This window comes from Nannospalax galili, unplaced genomic scaffold (assembly GCF_000622305.1).
Source record: "Nannospalax galili isolate Female #2095 unplaced genomic scaffold, S.galili_v1.0 scaffold861, whole genome shotgun sequence".
Lineage (NCBI taxonomy): Eukaryota > Metazoa > Chordata > Mammalia > Rodentia > Spalacidae > Nannospalax > Nannospalax galili.
The window spans coordinates 1,563,701-1,584,704 of NW_008345581.1; the positions used below are offsets into that span (position 1 = coordinate 1,563,701).

A 21,004-nucleotide genomic window follows, 5' to 3' on the forward strand; every position below is an offset into this window, starting at 1 on the left:
GGAACTGGAGTTACAGGTGCTTGTTAGTTGCCATGTGAGTTCTAGGAATAGAACGTAGGTCCTCTACAAGAGCAGCCAGTGCTTTTAACCACAGAGCCATCTCTCCAGCCCCATCCCTTAAGTTTTTCTTAAAGAGGTGGTATCTCATTGTGTTGCCTAGGCTGTTTTTGAATTCGTCAATTCAAGCAATCCTACCGCCTCAGCCTCCTTAGTAGCTGAGACTACAGGCATGTGCTACCATGCCATAGCTGTGTCTCCCAGAATTTATAGGTTGAAATGTAATCATTATTGGAAAGGTATTAGGAGATGGGGATCTTTGGGAGGTGACTAGGTTATTAAGGCACAGCCTTCACGAATGTGATTAGTCTTCTTATAGAAGAGGCCCAAGCTTGCTTATTTGTCCCTTCTACCATGTGAGTACTCAAGAAGAAGGTGCCATCTATAAGAAATGGGACTTCAACAGACACAGTCTGTCATCAGCTGTAGCCTGGGCTTCTAGATTTCAGAACTAAGAGAAATAAATTTTTGTTGGTTATAAACTATTCAGCTGATGTATTTTAGTTAGCAGCGTAGACAAAGAAAGGCAGGAAGAATTTGGGGAAAAAAATCCTGAAGGAGATATGTTGTGACAGAAATGATCTAATTATTGCTGGTTGTCACATAATTGGGATATTAAGAAACCCAATACTTAAAAAAACCAAAGAACTTTGTAAAGTACTATTATGTCTACTCTTGTTGATAGTGGGAGATTGGAATGTTCATTTTCTGGCAATAGAGAAAAAGGGTAATAAACACCCTTCTCAAAGACTTGTAAGGCGAGGAATAATTTAGCTACTAGTAATACATGTATTTGTTAAAATTTTTGTTAAATTTGTTTTGTGTGTGTGTGTGTGCGTGCATGCATGCATGCATGCGCGTGCCATGGCACACATGTAGGCTGGAGTACAACTTGCAGGAGATGAGTCTCTCCTTCCACCATGAGAGATCAAACTCAGGTCATCAGGCTTGGTTGGTGTAAAGTGCCTTTCCTTGCTGAGCTGTCTTGACTGTATTTGTTCATGCATGTGATAAAGATTAATGGAATATTTAATATGTGCTAGGCACTAGGGACAGAAATGATGAAAAAAATAACAATGTTTGAGCTCAAGGAAGCAAATAGTGGCACACAGAACATTGTTAGACTGAAAATATTAAAAAAATAGTCACACAAAGGAGGAATACATGAAATCTTTGGGGGGCAGAGAGGGAAATCTTCAGTGAGTGGATACCTGTGCTAAATTTTGAAGGGATTGGAGTATTTTAGTAACAAGTTATCATGTACAAACCTTAGATCCTTGAAAACATGGGTTTTGGCTTTCTGTGCTTGTGCTGTTAATTATAGGAGCAGAGAGAAACAAGCGTGATATTGAAGGCATGCTCACAAGAAATATAAGAGCTTAGGTTATATAGAAAAAAAAAACAAGTATTCCGAGCTTATATTCTTCCTTTAAATATTTCTGGTGTAAAATCTCCTAGAACTGGAGTTAGGGATGCTTGTTAGCTACTATGTGGGTGCTGAGAACAAAACCCAGGTCCTCTGCAAGAACAGAGTCAACGACTGAGCCATCTCTCTATTCCTGAGATATACTTTAGTTTGTTAGTTTTGAGACAGGGGTCTCCCTGTAGTCCCAGTTGGCCTAGACCAGGCTGGTGATCCTGCAGAGATCTTCCTGCCTCTGCCTTCCTTGTGCTGTTGTTAAAGGCGTGTGCTATATCACACAGGATTCCAAGATATTTCTGTCTGAACATTGCTTTTACTGCATCTTGTTGTTTTATGTTTCCATTTTCATTTTTCTCAAAGTGTTTTCTAGTTTCATCTGTAATCCCCCTTCCCTCACTGGTTGTTTAAGAGTGTGTTTATTTCTGGGGCTGGAGAGATGGCTTACCAGTTAAGAGCACTTACCGCTCTTGCAGAGGATCCGGGTTCGATTCCCAGCATCCACATGGTGGCTATGAACCATCCTTAACTCCAGTTCCAGGGGAATCCAAAGCTCTCTTCTGACCTCTGTGGCATTGCACAACATGGGTGCACTCACATACATGCAGGCAATATACTCATGCACATAAATAAAATATATATTTAAAAAAAAGAGTGTGTTTATTTCTAGCCTGGCATAGGAGCACACACCTGCAATCCTAGTACTTACAAGTCTAAGGAAGTAATATTTTGAGTTTCAGACTAGCCTGAGTTATACATTGAGTTCTAGGCTAGCAGTACTATGTTATCAGATCCTGTCTCAACAAAAACCAGACAAAAAAACCAAAGTAACAACAATAAAAGAATGCATTAATTTGTACACATTTGTGAATATTCTGCTTTTTCTTTCTGTTACAAATTTCTAGGTTCATTAAGTTATATTCAGAGAAGGTATTTTGTATGATTTGGACCTCAAATTAAAAAAAATATTTAATATTTTTATTTTATGTGTATGAATGTATTGCCTGCATGTAGGTAAGTGCACCCATGTCGTGCAATGCCCACAGAGGGCAGAAGGGGCCATTGGATTCCCTGGAACTGGAGTTACAGACAGTTGTTAGCTGCCATGTGGGTGCTGGGATTCGGAATGGGTCTTCTGCAAGAACAGTCAGTGTTCTTAACCACTGAGCCATCTCTCCAGCCCCATGGACCTCAAATTTTATGGGAATTGTTTTATGGCCAAACATGTTGTCTTGTCATGCAGACTGTCTCATATGCACTTGAGAAAAATGAGTGTTTTACTATTGTTTGATAGCATGTTCTATACATGCCTTTTGGGTCAAGTTGTTTTGTAGGATTATTTAAGTCCTTCGTTACTAGTAATCCTTTGCTTAGTTATATCCATTACTGAAATTGATGTCTTCAACTGTGTTGTAGAACTATATATTTCCCTTTTAAAATGTGTTGGCTTTTGCTTTACTATGTTGGCACTCTGTTCTGTCTCTTGTAACAACTTTTGTCTTAAAGCCTGTATTGTATGATATTTATATAGCATTCCATCTTTATTTTTTTTTTTTTACAGAAAATCTTTCTTCATCCTTTTATTTTCAAACTTATTTTGGATTTTTTAGATCTAAACTTATTTGGATCTAAAGTAAGCATTTTGTGTGTAACATAAACTTAGATGTATCCTTTGAATTCAGTCTAGAAGACTGGACTTCCTTTTACATTGTTTATAGCACAAGGCTAGTAATGATGAACTCTTTTAGTTTTTACTTTGTAGGACTGTCTTAATGTCTGTCTTCATCTTCAAGGAACTGTTTGATATTTTTGGTGAAGTCTATATTCTTAGTTATGTGGCTACTGAAGTCTGTTTCATAGTTAGTATTTTGACATTGTTTAGACATCCAGAACCAAAAGAAAAGGGGGCTGGAAATCCCCTTTTTTACAGGTTGTCTGTGTCTATGTGATGCCACATTATGGCAGTGCCTAAACAAATAAGCTCGACTCTTAATATCCATTAAAACAAAGGGTGGGACCCGATATGTTGAGAATTTGTTTTTTGAGATTTCTCCGAGAACTCTGCTCTCAGACAAAGGCCTTATTCTCTCTCTTTATTGAAGCTGCTCATCTAACATGAAGTGGGGAAGGAATGAAGAATCAGAGAAGGATTTTCCCATACTGACATTATTATGGGTTAAGGGCAAGGAAGGGTCATGAAGGACTAAAGCTGTATGTTGAGGTTACAAGAAGGGCCCAAGGCCTAATAGGCTTGTTTATGCTGAGTGTTAAATGGTTTCAAAACTAAGATTAATTTTGGTTACAAAGTTAGGTAAAAGTTATTCCCACAGCTGTATGTATTCCTTTTAATACTTAGCCAAACTGTTTACATTTATGTCTTAGGTTTACCTACTATGTGCTTAGAACTTTTCGGTCAGTTGGATGGATGTAAAGACTCGGGGGTCTTTTCTAGCCTTTACTCAGCAATGTATTCAGCACTGACCTCATGTGTGGTCCTGATTCCCAAGAACACATGGGAGCTTTTAAATCCCTTATTTTTCCATGTATAGTCTTTTCAATAACCTTCCTTCTCAGGCTTACTGATTTTTCTTGTCCCAGTTGTCCTTTTTTCAAATTGCTGCTTAAGACAAATGATTTAGGTGAAAGCTACTCAAGAGGGCACACTATCCCTGGAATGTTCTAGGTCTGATGAACCTAAGGCAAGCCATTGTGCCAGCTCTTTAGGCAATTGACAAACAAGTTGAAGCCCAACAATCACAATTCTTTAAGGATGAATTCTATTTTATTCTCTCTGGTGTATAGGTATGGAGAATGGTAGGCAGCCATTGTCCTAAAATGACCACAGTCATTGAAGAACTTAGAATGCCACAGCATTCCCTTCACTACAAAAGCCTTTCCCTGATGCTTTGTTTGCCAAATTCCAGAGACCAGTGTCTACAGACCAGATTCCAGAACTTATAAAAATTGGTACTGACAGTATTTGTCAGCTCATTAATCATCTTGTAGAGGAAGTCCCAGAGCTCCTACTCTGCCATTTTTACTGATGTTACCCTGATGTAAAGATTTTCCCAAATAGTGGTATCATTAACCAGAAGTAAAATAATTTTGTGGGAGAAAGCTGATTCATAGATACAGGAGGAATCATTTTTATTTGGGTTTGAGGTGTTGATAAAATCTATAGGTGTCTAGTGACAATTAAAATTTTAGTGCTTGAATTCCAGAAAGAACAGCAGTTTAGATCTTCAAATAAATCTGAAAACCTACATATAACTTAAAATGAAAATGTATGATTTCGGGGCTGGAGAGATGACTCAGCAGTTAAGAACACTCACTGTTCTTGCAGAAGACCCAGGTTTGATCTCAGCATCCACATGGCAGCTAACAACTGTAACTCCAGTTCCAGGAGATCCGACAGCCTCTTCTGTCCTCCGAGGGCATTGTACAACACAGGTGCACTTACCTACATGCAGGCATTACACACATACACAAAATAAAAATAATAAAATATTTTTTAAAAATTTTAAAAGAGTATGATTTCTCTGAAGTAGAAAAGAAGACCAACTATGGCATCTTAGAAAAGCACTAAAGATGTATTCACTAATTTATTCAGCAGTCATTTTGTTCTGAACACTAATATAGATATTAACACTGGAGATAACAAGACTGTAAGATCTAGTTTTCTGTCTTTAGGAAGTTCACTTTCATATCAAGAAAATAGATGAATAAGCAAGTACAATGCAATGTTGAAACAAGGTTTAGAGAAGCCCAGACAGGAGACCTACAAGAGTATGTAAATAGATCAGAAGGAAAACAGAAGACTCTCAAAGAAGTCATGAAAACCATGGCATGGCCTGTGACCTCCTGGTTGCCACATGAGATGAAAACGCTGAGGATGCTAATAATTTGGTGTTAAAGGATACAACATGTACTTAGAAACTGCTTCTGCTAAAAAAGTACTGGCCTCTTGTGCCCACAGTGTAACCAAAAGTGGATAAAACCTGGCATTTCTGCCTTCATTTGGAATCTGGCTCCTTTAATTCTGCAAGTGAACATATCAGACATTCAAGGAATGTCTGTCTAAAACCTTAAGTTACCTAATGTGTCTCATTCCCCTTTAGGGTTAAAGCACAAAGAACAGCTAAGTTATTAACAGTGTTAGCTTTTACAGTAATCCCATTCCAGATCCCTGAAAAAGTGACTGAAAGTCTTCAGCCATTGTCCTAAAACTGCAGTCACCTTGTTAAAGAACAGTGAAGTTTCACAAAGACTTCCTACCATGAGCCCCCTCCCCCAGCAAAACTAATCTCATGAGAACCAGATTGTTCCTTCACATAGAAGAACTTTTCTAACCTTTCAGACCCATCTCTGAGATATGACCACACAGACCACAAATTGACTAAGATGGCTTATACTATTCCTTGCTCCATTTCTTCCTCTGTTTAAATTTAAAATTCATGCTAGTTCCCTGAATAATAGGCTTCCAGTGCACTCATGATGCCCATATTCTCTACACAGCCATGTTGCTTGAAATCCTTTTCTGTTTTTCCTTCATTACTTTTCTGTTTAATTTCTGGGGCCAGTGGCTCAACATAATTTGTCCTCAAATCAGGCCTCTAGCTTGGAATTCCAATTATAGTTTACTTTGTAAGAAAAGTTTAAAATCAAGTAGTTTTGCTATCATGATAGAGAATTGGATTATAAGGTGCTTGCCACCGAGCCTTATGACTTGAGTTTGATCCCCAGGTCCCACATGGTGGAAAGGGAAAACTGATTCCTGTAAGTCTGATTGCCACATGTATATTGTGGTGTGTGTCACAAATAGATAATATAAAAAAGAGCTTTTTTAAAAAACAACTTACTTAGGTACATATATGTGCTTGCATGAGTTTATGTCCACCACATATATGAGGGGCTCTGGAAGGCCAGGGGGAGTCAGAGGCCCTGAAACGAGTTTCAGGTGGTTGTGAGCCACCTGATAATGGGTGCTAGGGACAGAACCTACCACCTCTGCAAGAGCAGTAAGTGCTTTTAACTGCTGAGACATCTCATCCCACCTTTTCCCAAAAAAAGTTTTTTAGAAAAGGAGTGCAAGAGAGAGTTGGAAAAAATAAGTAGAAGTTTAAAAGAATGATAGAGTTTTAAAAGAATAATAGCAAGGGCTGGTGAGATGACTCAATGGTAAAGGTGTTTGCCACCAAGTCTGACAACTGCAGCTAAGGTGCTAAGACCCACATGGTAGTAGAGAACTGACTCTTCAACATACACACACTCTCATATAATAAGTAAAGAAATAAATGTAAAACATGATGGCACATCACTCTGGAGGCAGAAGCAGGTGATCTTTGTGAGATTGAGGACAGGCTGGTCTACATAGCAAATTCCAGAAAAACAAAGAAGCAAGCAAACAATAAATAATAGAATAGCAAAGTTAACTTTATTTTGGTGTAGAAGAGATTTGAATGTTTTTGGACAATTATTAAGTCTGAATAAAGAGAGGGGTGATAAAGAGTCTCAAAAGAGTCAGTAAAGATGGTCATTAAGAACCTAGAATAATGGACTGTAATGATGGCTCAGCAGTTAAGAACACTGGCTGCTCTTGCAGAGGACCCATGTTCTGTTCCTAGCACCACATGGGGGCTAACAATTGTATATAACCTCAGTTCCAGGAGATCTGATGCCCTCTTCTGGCCTCTGTAGACACTGCACATAATGTGGTGCACTCACCTACATGGAGACAAAATACTCATACATATAAAACGAAAATATATAAATTTTCGGCCTAAGTTTGGGGCCTTGGGTGAAAAAGAGAGTAAGAATAATGAAAATTTTCTAAAGACAGAAGAGTTCCAGTTTTCTAAGTAACGTAAAGCATCAGATCATGAGCTAAGAAATGAGCAGCCCTCAAAGTGCCTGGTTGCACTTATAGCATACGTTTGTGATGATAGTTCCATTTCCTTATTTATTTCATTAAAAATACTTAAGTATGTACTGTGTACTAAGTGCTCTGTAAGGCCCTTGGGATTATATCTATGAGCAAAGTAAAGTAAATTTCTGCCCTTGAGGATGTATGTGAATTGTGATGAAGGGAAATAAATGAGTAAATAACACATCATTTTTAAATAAGCAGGAATGACCTGGCTTTGGAAACTAAGAAGACAGCAAATGAGATAACCCAGATATAATTTCATATTGTATATCAGGTTCTAATTTAAGTAATTGTTTTATTTTTATATAGCTAATAATGAAATTTAAGTTAAGAAGCTAAGATGACAAATGCGGGTTTACTGGAGTGCGTGTGTACTTAGTTGTAGCTATGAGAGAAATTATATTAACATTTAAGAGAAAATTCAGTTGTGACAACTTTATGTAGTTATTTAAAAAAATGATAAACTATTACATAAATTAAGTGCATTTGGTTATAGCAGAATATTGAATTTTATTCCCGAAAATATCATGTTGTAATTTGTTAACATTTAGAGGCTTGAGAAACTATACAGAGGTGAAATTGTGTTCTTGTTGCCTCCTTTTTACTTAAACAGGAATTGGAAAAGTGAAAAGGAAACCTAGTGTTCCAGATACAGCATCTCCTGCTGATGATAGCTTTGTTGACCCAGGGGAACGTCTCTATGACCTCAACATGCCTGCCTTCGTGAAATTCAACTACATGGCTGAAAGAGAGGATGAATTATCATTGATAAAAGGGACCAAGGTGATCGTCATGGAGAAATGCAGTGATGGATGGTGGCGTGGTAGCTACAATGGACAAATTGGATGGTTTCCTTCAAACTACGTAACTGAAGAAGGGGACAGTCCTTTGGGTGACCATGTGGGTTCTCTGTCAGAGAAATTAGCAGCAGTTGTCAATAACCTAAATACAGGTCAAGTATTACATGTGGTACAGGCTCTTTACCCGTTCAACTCATCCAATGATGAAGAACTGAATTTTGAAAAAGGTGATGTAATGGATGTTATTGAAAAGCCGGAAAATGACCCAGAGTGGTGGAAATGCAGAAAAATCAATGGGATGGTTGGCCTGGTGCCAAAAAACTATGTTACCATTATGCAGAATCATGCATTAACCTCAGGTTTGGAACCATCACCTCCACAGTGTGATTACATTAGGCCTTCAGTCACTGGAAAGTTTGCTGGCAATCCTTGGTATTATGGCAAAGTCACCAGACACCAAGCAGAAATGGCATTAAATGAAAGAGGGCATGAAGGGGATTTCCTAATTCGGGATAGTGAATCTTCGGTAAGTTGGTTTTCATAGGTAAATGGAAATAAGAGTTCTAGATATTTAAAAATAATATTGGAGAGGTTAAATGGTGTCCTTAAATTTAACCAAGTTGTAAGCAGTGATACTCAGTATTCTGAAGCTAAATAATCAGTGCTCTTTCCAGTGTGTCAGTTTTGAATGAAAGATGGCTGTAGCAGTGAAGATGTGTTGTATTATTGAGCTTCCTTCGGTTGTTTTGATTTTGCATTTCTGAAATATTTTTTGTGCAATTAAACTAAAAAATGGGGAAAACTGAGCATTGGTTTCTTGAGAATGATGCAGTTTAAACTGCTACTAGATGTAATACGCAAGAATAATCATTGTAGTCCTTATAGAACATCTCTAAATACAAAAAATTAAGTTTCTTCATAAATGGGAATTAAAATACCCTTTTATTATGTATCTCAGTTTATTTGAACAGTTTGAAATGCATTTGCAATAAAAGGTAAATTATGTTGCAGTACTAACAAGACAATGAAATGATACAAGTTGAAGAATAATAGTTGTTAGTTCCTTTTAGATGTTGCCTTGGATGTTAAAATTTGATGGTGTTCATTTTCTTTAAAAATTTCATTTTTTCTGATAAATGATATCACTATTTTTCTACTTATAAATCTTGATTACTATTGGCCTTTTGTGACTGTGTTGTACAAGAATGATTATGTATTTGTACAAAAGGTTGAAAAAAAGAAAATGGTCTGTGAGTGAGAGAGACTGACAACTTCCTGGTATGAAGTCTGGGGACATGGGGCCTTTAAATCTTTCAGAAGAGCAGGTAGTTGTTAGTAGGGAAGAGTAGTGGAATCCATTTTCTGTTAGAATCCTGATGTGGCCTACCATTTCAAATGTCTGAAGTAGTGATGGGAATGGAGAGATGGCTCAGCTGTTAAAAGCACTGTCTGTTCTTGCGGAAGACCTGGGTTTGAATCCCAGCACCCATCTGGTGGCTAACAACCATCCATCACTCCAGTTCCAACGCCCTCTTCTGTCCTCCACGGGCACTGCATGACAAAGGTGCACTTACACACATTCAGGCATAACACTCATACACATAAAATAAAAATAAATAATAAAATGTCTGAAGTACTGAATGGAAAAAGGCTTCTTAGGTTGATACAGACCGTTGAGAATGTAGGTTGGCTACAACTACTGCCACCTAATTAAGAAGAGGGTAGCTTAAATACAGAATGCCTTTGTGTGTGTGTGTGTGTGGATAGAATATAAATACCAGCCAAAACATGCCATTATTTTAGCAGTATAAATTTTCAGTGAGAGGTCTTGAATAGATGTTTTTTTTGTATGGCCTACACAATTAAAAAAAAATGAATTCATTGCTAGTATTTAAGTAATAAAAGATTTATTATGAAAATCCAGACTTTAGAGCTGTAGGGATGGCTCAGCAATTACACATACTGCTCTTGCAGAGGACTCAAATTCAGTTCCCAGCTGTCATACTATGTGGCTCACAGCCCCCTATAACTAACCCCAGCCCCAGGGGATCCAATGCCTCTGGCCTCCATGGGCACCTGTACTCATTTGTGCACACACAAAGACACACAAAATTAAAAATAATAAATTTAAAAAGAAATCTTTCTAAAAATTCAGACTTCACATTTGCCTTTAAAATTGAAAGACCCAATTCACATTGAGTCTGTTCCTGCAAGGCAGCAATCACAGATGACAAGTGTCAGTTTTCTTTAGGCCGGCCATATAATCTTTCCTTCTGTCCATCTATCTTGACACCTATTTAGAGTTCTTTTTGTACCCTTGTAAGAATTTGTGTTTGTGGGGCTGGAGAGATAGCTTAGCGGTTAAGAACACTGACTGTTCTTGCAGAAGACCCAGATTCGAATCTTAGTACCCAACATGGCAGCTAACAATTGTCTGTAACTCCAGTTCCAGGGGATCCAACAGTCTCTTCTGTCCTCTGCAGGCATTGCACAACATGGGTGCACTTACCTATATGCAAGCAATACACACATAACACATAAAATAAAAATAATAAATAAAATATTTTTTAAAAAAAGAATTTGTGACTTTCATTAGCGTTTAGGTGACTTCTTGTGTGTCATTTATATATAATTTTATTTTTTTGAGAATTTTGTATGTATTTTTTTCATATTTAAATTATGAATATGATCATATACCCCATCCCATCCACTCCCATCTTGCTACTCCTCCCCCTGACTTGATGTCCTCTTATTTTTTTTAAGTAGAACATTAGAAGATTTTAATCAAACAGAATAGTTAATACAGATTCAAGTCATACCTTATACATTTCCTTCTGACCTCCAAAAGAACAAACACATTTTATTTTATTTTAATTTTATTATTTTATGTGTACGCATGCATGTATTGCCTCCATGTAGGTAAGTGCACCCATGTTGTGCAATGCTCATGGGGGTCAGAAGAGGCTGTCTGATCCCCTGGGACTGGCATTACGGGCAGTTGTTAGCTGCCACGTGGGTGCTAGGATTCAAACCCAAGTCTTCTGTAAGAAAACCAGTAGAACAAACACATATTTTAATGTTCTTCATTGGAGGAAGAGATTTCTCCATTTAGTTGTTTTTGTTTTGTAAGACCAAGTCTGCCTGTAGCCCCAGCTAGCCTGGAACTTGCTATGTAGACTAGACTGGCCTCTCACAGAGATCCACCTGCCTCTACCTCTGCCTGTGAGGGATTAAAGGTGTGTGCTATGACACACCTAGCTGTTTTTAACTTTATTTTTGAGAATTTCATACATGAGTATTGATTTGCATTATTTCCATCCCTTCCAGTCCCTTTCCAACACTTCCCATGATCCCCACCCCCACTTCCTCTCAATTTCTTGTTCGCTTTGATTATTGGTGTTACATATACATAAATACATGCATTTATAAATACACATATATAATGCACTGAATCCATATATTGGTGCTCATGTGTACCTGTGTTTAGGGCTGCCTATTTGGGATTAGACAACCTCGCAGGGAGATAGTCCCTGGAGAAAATAGATTGTCCCTCCTTCAGCATCCATTGATTGCTTGTAGCTTTTTATGTGTCCTTTATTTTTGGAAAATTCAGAGTACTGTGTTTAAGTCAGTTACTGTTAGCTCTAAATTGAAAGGGGATGGAGTGGATGTCTCGGATTTTTGCCCTGTGTTTCTTCAGTAGTATGCCTGGAGAGAAGATAGCTCTTATGCCTCAGAAAACTAAAGATTTTCTGTGGGTATTGATTGGGCTGTGGGCACTATGGATGTTGAGAGACTCTTGATACATAGGTCGGAATCCTATCTCTAGCCAGAGAAGTGATATTGGGCAAATTCTCTGAGCCTCAGTTTTCTCAACCATAAAAAGGGTTTGAGAATAAACAATAAAGGAGATAATCTATGTAAATAACTTAGCATGTTGCCTAGTTATTTAGGAAATGCTAAAATTTTAATAGTTATGTTAAATTTAACGCTGGTACATGGCTTTCAAAATGTTTACTTTTCTCTCTCTCTCTTTTAGCCAAATGATTTCTCAGTATCCTTAAAAGCACAAGGGAAAAACAAGCATTTTAAAGTCCAACTAAAAGAGACTGTTTACTGCATTGGGCAACGAAAATTCAGCACCATGGAAGAACTTGTAGAACATTACAAAAAGGCACCAATTTTTACAAGTGAACAAGGAGAAAAGTTGTATCTTGTCAAGCATTTGTCTTGATACTGCTGAGCAGCAATTACTGCTATACAGCTTTAATTGTCATGTCATTGAAGACTGAGAAAATGTTGGTCTGGTCATGCTCGATTGGAAATTGCTGTTTCTAATGCTGTATGAGAATTGACTAGATAATACATAAGTATTTTTGTTATAACTCAACCCATACATATATACTATGTACGCAATGTATCTGCATAGAAAAATTCTTGACTCTCTTCCTTCTACCTTACTGTTTCTTCTTTGCTGTTTTTCTTTTTGCTTCTAATAATTAAGGTTTTTTATTTTGAAAAAAAAATGTCAATCAAAAATCTTTATATGGAAGAATTCCTTTATTACCTTTCCTTTGTTTTCTCACAAAGGCATCCTATTAGTTTTACCATAGTTTCTCTTCATATAAAAATACCTATATGTGGCATATGCTAAATACATTTCTTGTAAAGGTTAATCTTTTCTGTGACTAAATAGCAATAATAAACAGAAAATTAGAAATTATTTTCAGATATGTATCTGTTACAAGCCATTGTAAATATCGAGCATAGTGTGTGTGCCATATTTTTAAAAATCCATTCATTGTTTTTAGTATACTACAAAACAGATTGGATAGTTCAAAAAACAGAAAATCTTAATATACAACTGTGAACAAAAATCACTAGTCTTAAGAACTTTGGAAGTGCTTTTTTCCCTTTCACTTGGTTATTCAAGAGAACAAAGCAGTCCCTGACATAGCTTTAAGAATGAAATGGATGTTCTAGTCCTGTTCTTCTCTCCTAGTGTGACCAGGGTATGTTATATTAGATCATATTATATTTATGCCAATGTGTGACAGGTTATGGCCAAGTTGGGGAAAATAGTAGTAGACTAATGAGATGTGTAAAGCTTTTTTCTAGGCAGCATTAACAGTTGTGAGGGGTAGTCCTTTCTTTTTCTATTTCCTCCTTTCAGTGTCCCCATGAACCTTCTTTTCTTTTCCTCTGTGTGTGGTGCTGGGTATCAAATGCAGGACTTTGTAGTGCTATCTCAGCCTCAAATACCTGATCGAGTTTATTGAAAACTTTTTTTATGATGTTGGAAATTAACCCCAGGGCTTCACACATTTGAGAAACAGGTGCTCTACCATTGAATGACATCCCTAGCCCCTTTAAGATTAGTTTTGTTAGCTGTGGCACTAAAATATGCTCATATTTAGGTAAAACTGTATTTTAAATATTCTTGTTTTCCAACTAGGAGTGTATGAATAAGAGACTGAAGTACAGGATCTTCTGTAGATTATGGGAAAAGCCAATTGTACTTTATAGCTACACCTTTTCTCCTCATTCCGATTAAATTTAAAGAAAGTAACCATTGATACTATTAGAACATATAACTTAGTAGAGTTAAGGGGTTGGAGGGATGGCTCAGAGCTTAAGAGCACTGGCTGCTCTTGCAGAGGACCCGAGCTTGGTTCCCAGCATCCACATGGCAGCCAACAAACACCTGTAACTCCAGTTCCAGGGGATCCAACGTCCTCTTCTGACCTGTGTTGGCACTGCATGGCATGGGTACACTTAAATACCTGCAGGCAAAACACAAAATAAAAACAAATCTAGCCGTGCATGGTGGTACATGCTTGTAATTACAGGACTCAGGAGACAGAGACAGGGAGATCTCTATGAGATTGAGATCAGCCCAGTCTACTCTCCTGAGTACTACCACCCACTCTAATGAGTACTAAGCCAGCTGGGGCTACAGGGAGACCGTCTGAAAAAACAGTAAAAATAAATACTAAAAATGAAAGTTAAGCTAGGCATGGTGGCACACGCCTTACCCCAGCACTTGAGGCAGAGGCAGGTGGATCTCTGAAATAGAGGCCAGCCTGGTTTACATAGTGAATTCCAGGCCAGGCCATGTCTCAAAAAGTCTGAAAAAAAAATTTTTTTTTGGGTGTCCCCAGAATATTTCCGTTATTTGCTGTTATAAACATTTAATATATCAAAATTAGAGCTGGTAAAACTGAAGTATAATTTTTATGTGGTTTTTTTTTTTTCCTTCATTGTTTAAAATTTAACCTTAAAATCACTTGGAAGACTAATGCTGCCACCGGGTGGCAGCCTTGGCCCCTCTCATTAATCAAGAGAAGTCAACAGGTACAGTTAAAGCACTGATGTATTCATTTTCATCTTTATTACATCTGCTTTAAAGCTTTTCAATTCTACTTCATTGTCTTTGAGTACTCTGCTTATTAAGGTAAAAGTTATATATACTTTTTGGCTGTAAAATCCTATGACTATTAAGAAAAACAGTTTGAAAGTGGTTGCAGAATGAATAGGTAGTAATCAGGCTTTTATTAACATTTGATGATACTTCCTTTTGGTTTTCTCTTTGTGCCCACCTTCCTGATGAAACAGAATGGATCTTTACTGTATTTTTAAAATATTTTATCATTTTATGTGTATGAGTGTGTTGCCTGTATGTAGGTAAGTGCACCCATGTCATGCAGGGCCCACAGAAGTCAGAAGAGGGCGTCGGATCCACTGGAGCTGGAGCTACAGACGGTTGTTAGCTGCCATGTGGGTGTTGGGAACCAAACCCAGGGCCTCTGCAAGAGCAGTCAGTGCTCTTAACTGCTGAGCTGTCTCTCCAGCCCCGGATTTTTTTTTTCTTTAAATGTTTGGTAGAATTCTGCTGTAAATCCATGTGGTCCTGGGCTTTTTTTAGTTGGGAGGTTTTGTATTACTGTTTAACTTGCAGAGATCCGCCTGCCTCTGCCTCCTAAGTGCTGGGACTACAGGTGTGCACCACCATGCCCGGTGGGCCCTGGATTTTTATTTTAGCAGGAGAAGTTAAGATTTTGCCATGAACACAGTATTTCTAACCATCTCCCAGCTCCGGTTTCTACTAGTAGCACAGAATTTTGAGAAAGTGCCAGTGGAGCAGCACAGCGACAGAATGCATCCGTGTAGCTAGAGTTCGTAGAGAACAGCTGTGTCATGTGGTGTCTCCTGTGTGCTCTGACTATGCAGTGAAATTCAACTGGGAACTTTCACTTTGCACTTTGACATTTTTTTCAATTTTTAAAAAGTCTTATACCACCTCTTCATCCAATGGCTATTTATGTTGTAAGCATTTTACTTGAAGCAGTTTTCTTAGGAATTAGAGCCTTAGAAAACAGCTACATAGCTAAGGTTGTAAGAGGACTTGTATTAGAAACGTAATTCCCAGACCAGTACTGTGTTTGTGTGTGTGTGTGTGTGTGTGTGTGTGTGTGTGTGTGTGTGTGTGTGTGTGTGTGATGACAAGTTTTAGACCAGGAAGAAGGTCCTGGGAAAAGCATATTGTAGAAGTTTTCATCTACATAAAAAGAGATGATTAGTTCCAAAATTATGTATTATGCTTGTAACCCTTACAGATAACACCTCTAAAATTTTGGAATAGTTGTTTTTAAAGAACACTATGTGTGCAAAATTAGTAACAAAAATTCATGAATGCAAGCTTAATAACAAAAAGAAAAACTATAAATGTTATGTCCCTTAAATATTTGGTTCTAAATCTTACGGATCAGTTGAATATATTCATAATGTGTATTGCATACTTAGCACTGTGCATGTTAACATAAACACGTAGCACCATTAAAACTGTTCACAGATAAATTACTATGCAAAATAAGAAAGCTATCCTTGCCCAGTGTCAAGCCTGTAATTCCAGCTGCTCAAGAGGCAGGGGTAGGAGGATCATGAGTTCAAGGCATGCATGAGTACTCAGACTCTGGTCTCAAAAAGAGGGAGTTAGGACTGTAGCTCAGGAGTAGTGCACTTGCCCTAGCATGCATGAGGCCCTGGGTTTTACCCCTAGCACCTCTAGAACAACAAAGGAAATGTGAGTATATTGCCAGAAGAATAAAAAGGCCTAGCAGATGAGCAGCTTAGGTTATGAAAACAAGGCCGTGTTTATAAATACCTGGCTATGGCATGCAGATTTTATTATAGCCCCAATGTCACATAATCCAGATGTAGCAAAAATGCAGGGTCACCATGGACTACAAAGAGCATTTGTGAGAATTAGGTAAAGGCACCTTTTCTTCCTGACATATCCAATCCCTTTCCTTGTCAAGAAGTCTGGACTTTTATTCTCATCTCTTGGTAAGCCTATTCATGGACTATTGTTCAACTTAAAATGCAGAAGAGGAGATTTCACATAGCATTCAAAGTTGTGGTTCCCTTTTAAAAAGGAAAGGGACTGTCCAGGTGTGGTGGCACATGCCTTTGATCTCAGCACTCAGGAGGCAGGGGTAGGTAGATGTCTGTGAGATTGAAGCCAGCCTAGTCTAATAGTTCCAGGCTAGCTGGGATGGGCCTCCAATACACATGGTTAAAAGTTCAAACAGCATATCTCCAAATTCATTTACTATTGTTCCCTCTTTTTCCTATTACATGAAGAGGTTTGGGCTTGGAATCTGGAAATTATAATTTTTCAGAAACACTTTAAATTTCCAAATCAGTAAATTCAGAGTACAGTATTACAGCTTTAGCTTTTCCATTTTAATGATTAGAAGAATCGATACACCTTTGTATAGCTCTCATGTTTTATAGTGTCTTCACAGCTGTGGTCACTCCTTGAATTACATTCAATTTAGGACAGATAGCATTTTCTGAAGCACATCAGGAGTTTAAAAAAAAAAAAAATCCAACCAAATTCCCGATTCTGGTTCTAGTTCTGTTGCAAGGTAGATGCTGGTTCTGTTGGTGTTCATGTTTTATGTGACTCAGCTCTGCTATATTCCAAACACCAGACAGTTAAACAGCACTTTACACCCCCATTTCTTGCTGTTACATGACCGAGGAAATGTGTATTTCTAGTTTACTTGGGAAGTACCCTTGGTCTGAAAGTGTGCAGTTTGCTGAGACTTGTTTAAGAAACAGAAAGTTGCCAGGTGTGATGGTGCATGCCTTTAATCCCAGCACTTGGGAAGCAGAGGCAGGCGCATCTCTGTGAGTTCAAGGCCATCCTGGTCTACATAGTTCCAGGACAGCTGGGGCTACAGGGAGACAGGAGATCCTGTCTCAAAAAGACCAAAAAGTTAACTGTGCTGGGTGAGGTTTCAAAGAGCAAGAGGAGTTTCCATCATCATTGGCCATGTACACTGAAGTGTTTTAAACCAAAGTACACTTTAAGAATATTTTCCTTGCCAGAACATGTACTTTCTATGAATTTCAGAACTGGATTGATGCCTACAATAGCTTAGTTACCTGCAAGACTAGCTGACTTATTTTTGTAGTGCTGGAGATTGAACCCGGTTCCTCATGCATACTAGGCAAACAGTCACTGATTTTTAAGTGTTTCCACTCCAACTTAAAGCTGGTGTCACTTTTGCAAATTGTTTTTGTTACTACCACAAAGGTGGAGTACTTAGTTTTCTTTTTCCATATTGTACCTCATTGACTTTTAAAAGGAAAACAAAACATCAGCAACATCTTAAAAGAAGTATCTAATACAGGTAAGGTATTTAGTGGCTTTAAATAGACTTTGGGACTCAGATATATCTTAAAGACTATATAAAGAAACTACAGGTATCTTTGGAAAATTTTTACATCAAAAAGATGGATTCTAGAAAGACTGTTAAGTTGTCTACACACAGGCTAAACAGGAATAGTTCATGGTAATTTTGAATATTCATGGAGCAATTTAGTAAACCCTCAGGTTAAGTTTGGCTTCTCTGTAAATGATGTCAAATGAATTTAATATGGACTATAGACAGACAATGGTGATATTACAGAGAACAGATACTGATATCACTCAGTTATAATACTTGGTTTCAAAATGAAAAATAATTTGAACTGTTGATATGGTTTTATTCTTGCATGTCCCTCAAACCCATATTTAATGGCTTGTTTCCCAGTCTGTAGCATTATTGGAAGGTGTCCCCTTCTCCCCCTCTGCATCTTCCCTTCTCTCCTTTCTCACCCTACCCCCAATAGTTTTTCCTTTAAGTTGATTCTTTGATTGCTCAGGTGTGAAGCTGTTCTCCTCCAGCAAAATAATGAAAAAAATGAACAAAACTTACATTCTAGAGATGCAAAGCCTAAGTGGAGACGAGTCTGAATTTAAAGTAGAGCAAATTAATGAAGCTGTAGTGTAAGGTTGAGGGGATTAGCTTACACAGAATGATGGAAGGGGGTCTGATAAGATTGCCTTGAGATAAGTGCTCCACCATGGAGGAATCAATGACCAGAATACAACAGCCAAAATCATTTGAATATTATGCAGGTATTCAATTACAGAGCATTGCTTCTGGTTTTTTAAAGTTTTAGTTGATTAAAGAAGCATTTGTATTATTTAAATACAGAACTTTGAACTGCAAAGGGATATTAATAAAACATGATTCTCCATCTTAATGGGAGTTGTTGGGTGATGTGACATAGAAAAGAATAAGTTTTAACTTCAGAAAGATGAGAGTATTGCAGACTTAAAGGTTTTAATCCATTGTATCCCCCAGGAAGACTTGGGGTCAAGATAAGTTAGTTTCTTGAAGCCCCACTAGTAGATGTTAGAAGGAAACTGAAAATAAAATGTTCAGATGAAGTTGAAAAGGCATGCAAGAGCTCTGAAAATTGGATCCGGAAAGTGTATAGAAATTAGTCTTTGTTTTTCCTATCAGAGTTAAATATCAAAGATTTAAGTGGCAAATACTGTAATAGGAAAATGTGCTATTTTTAGACTATCCACTCACTGTAGAAAATAGGCCCATTCTTTCAGCAGTTCATCCTCAGACTTTAATGATCCTCCAATTTTGAGGAAAGCGGTGGAAAATTAACCTCAGAAATGCAGGCAGTAGGACGGGGTGTAGCGTAGTTGGTCGAATGCTTGCTTAGCGTGCACAAAACTCAGTGCTGTACACCTATAATCCCAGCTCGTTGGAGATGGAGACAGGAGGACAAACTTATACAGCAAGTTGGAGGCCAGGCTTAGCTCCCTCAGACATTGTCTCAAAAAGAAAAAGCAACAAAACTGTTGCAGGCAACAGGATAAAGGATAGTTTGGTTTGGGCATGCTGCATAGACAAGAAATCAAAACCAATTGATGAGATAGTGTAGAAAGAAAGCAGAGGAGAAAGCAAGATCAGAGGCAGGAGTGTCAGGTGAGGGTAGCATTGCGTCAAGGCACAGCCATCTACAATTCCTCACCCACTGGCATGGCCCAGGCAGAGGTGATCATCCAAGTCTGGCTTGTGACCCAGACTTGAGAAGACTTGTCATTCAAAAGCTAGGACTGGTCAATGACATTACCTCTCAGTGCTGCTTTGGTATGTCCTGAGACCAGGACAGACTCCCTTTAGTTCCTTGTGAAAGACTGGCAGACCATAGCACCCTGTCAGGATGGCAGTACTGGGAAGGGTTGTCTTGGTGCAGTCCCATGCCAGGCAGAGCTAACTATTCATCTTAGGACCCCAGGGCTCAGTGGCCGACCACCCCACACCTCAGCAGCATGTGTCCTGCTCTTGGTTGTATTTCCTCAGTTTGCCTTTTTCATCTGATACAGCATTTTCGAACTTTCTGTCCTTGGGCTTTGCTCAAGTCAGTCTGCCAGCTGGATTGTTGAATCATGAATTCATCCTAACTCTGCTACTCAAATCTAGGTGGGTATATTCTTGGAATTCTGTTTTGAGGCCTGCTTATTCTCTGAGCCTTTGCTAGTTACCAGGATCACACCCCTTTTGGTGGTAACTGGGAAGCAATTTAGGTAAATGAAAAGAAGTTGGAGTTGGGCAGACCTCAGCTGGATTTCCTGTCTCCATTCTTGATTAGCTATGTGGTTTGTAGAGAGCCAGTTTCTCTGATCCCTGTGTTTTAATCTGATAGACTGAGAATCATCTCACTGCAGGTTTGCTGTAAAATGAGAAATGTGTATAATTTGTAGAAAGCCTTATGGCAATTCCTGGCGGATAGTAGACATCTCATGTAGGATTGGCTTTTATTGCTCATTTTGACAGACTGGAACTGAGTAAAAGAGGACAGCAACTTGGAATCAAGGGCTGGGAGAACAAAGGTAAGATTGGAGGCATGTGGCGGCCTTGCAGGAAGTGTGTATGAAGTTAAGATGTGGCCAGACTCAAAGGAAAGCAGGAAAGGATCAAATGCCAGGGAGCTGGGAGAGACCAGCTGATGTTTAGCGATCAGCACAGATAACGGTAGCCACTCACTACAGTGCTGGGTTTGGGGAGAATATGCACCAAGTGTTCTTGACCATGGTCCAACATTTACTGTTTGCCTACTCTGCCACATTCTGTTTGAACTGTATCATCTCATTTGGTCTTCACAACAGCCCTGTAAGATAGGTGCTATTATAATCACTTCCAATTTAGAGATGAGACAGATAGTTTCAATTACGTTCTTGCTTAAAAAATCACTAGGGCTGGAGATGTGGCTCAGTGGGTAAAGTGATTGCCCTGCAGGTGTGAAGACCTGAGTTCATATCCCCACATCCCAATCACAGCCTGTTTCTCTAATCCCAGCATGCTCCTGTGGCAAGGTGGAGTGCAGAGACAGCAGGGCCCCCAAAACTTAGGCGTCAGCTAGCCTGGAACAAGAGGCCCTGTG

General features: G+C 38.5%; 1 protein-coding gene across 5 annotated transcripts in view; it reads left to right on the forward strand.

Moving 5' to 3' along the window:
* The window catches only part of Nck1 (NCK adaptor protein 1), a 64,591-nt gene extending 51,665 nt beyond the window's left edge, over positions 1 to 12,926 (forward strand). For all 5 annotated transcript variants that reach the window (XM_017800257.2, XM_008841649.3, XM_008841651.3 and 2 more), the window contains 2 exons: positions 8,017 to 8,729; positions 12,243 to 12,926. In XM_017800257.2, coding sequence (XP_017655746.1) covers positions 8,017 to 8,729; positions 12,243 to 12,437 — 908 coding nt within the window. In that variant the 3' untranslated portion in view covers positions 12,438 to 12,926. The remainder of the gene's footprint in view (positions 1 to 8,016; positions 8,730 to 12,242) is intronic.
* The last annotated feature ends 8,078 nt before the right edge of the window (positions 12,927 to 21,004 follow it).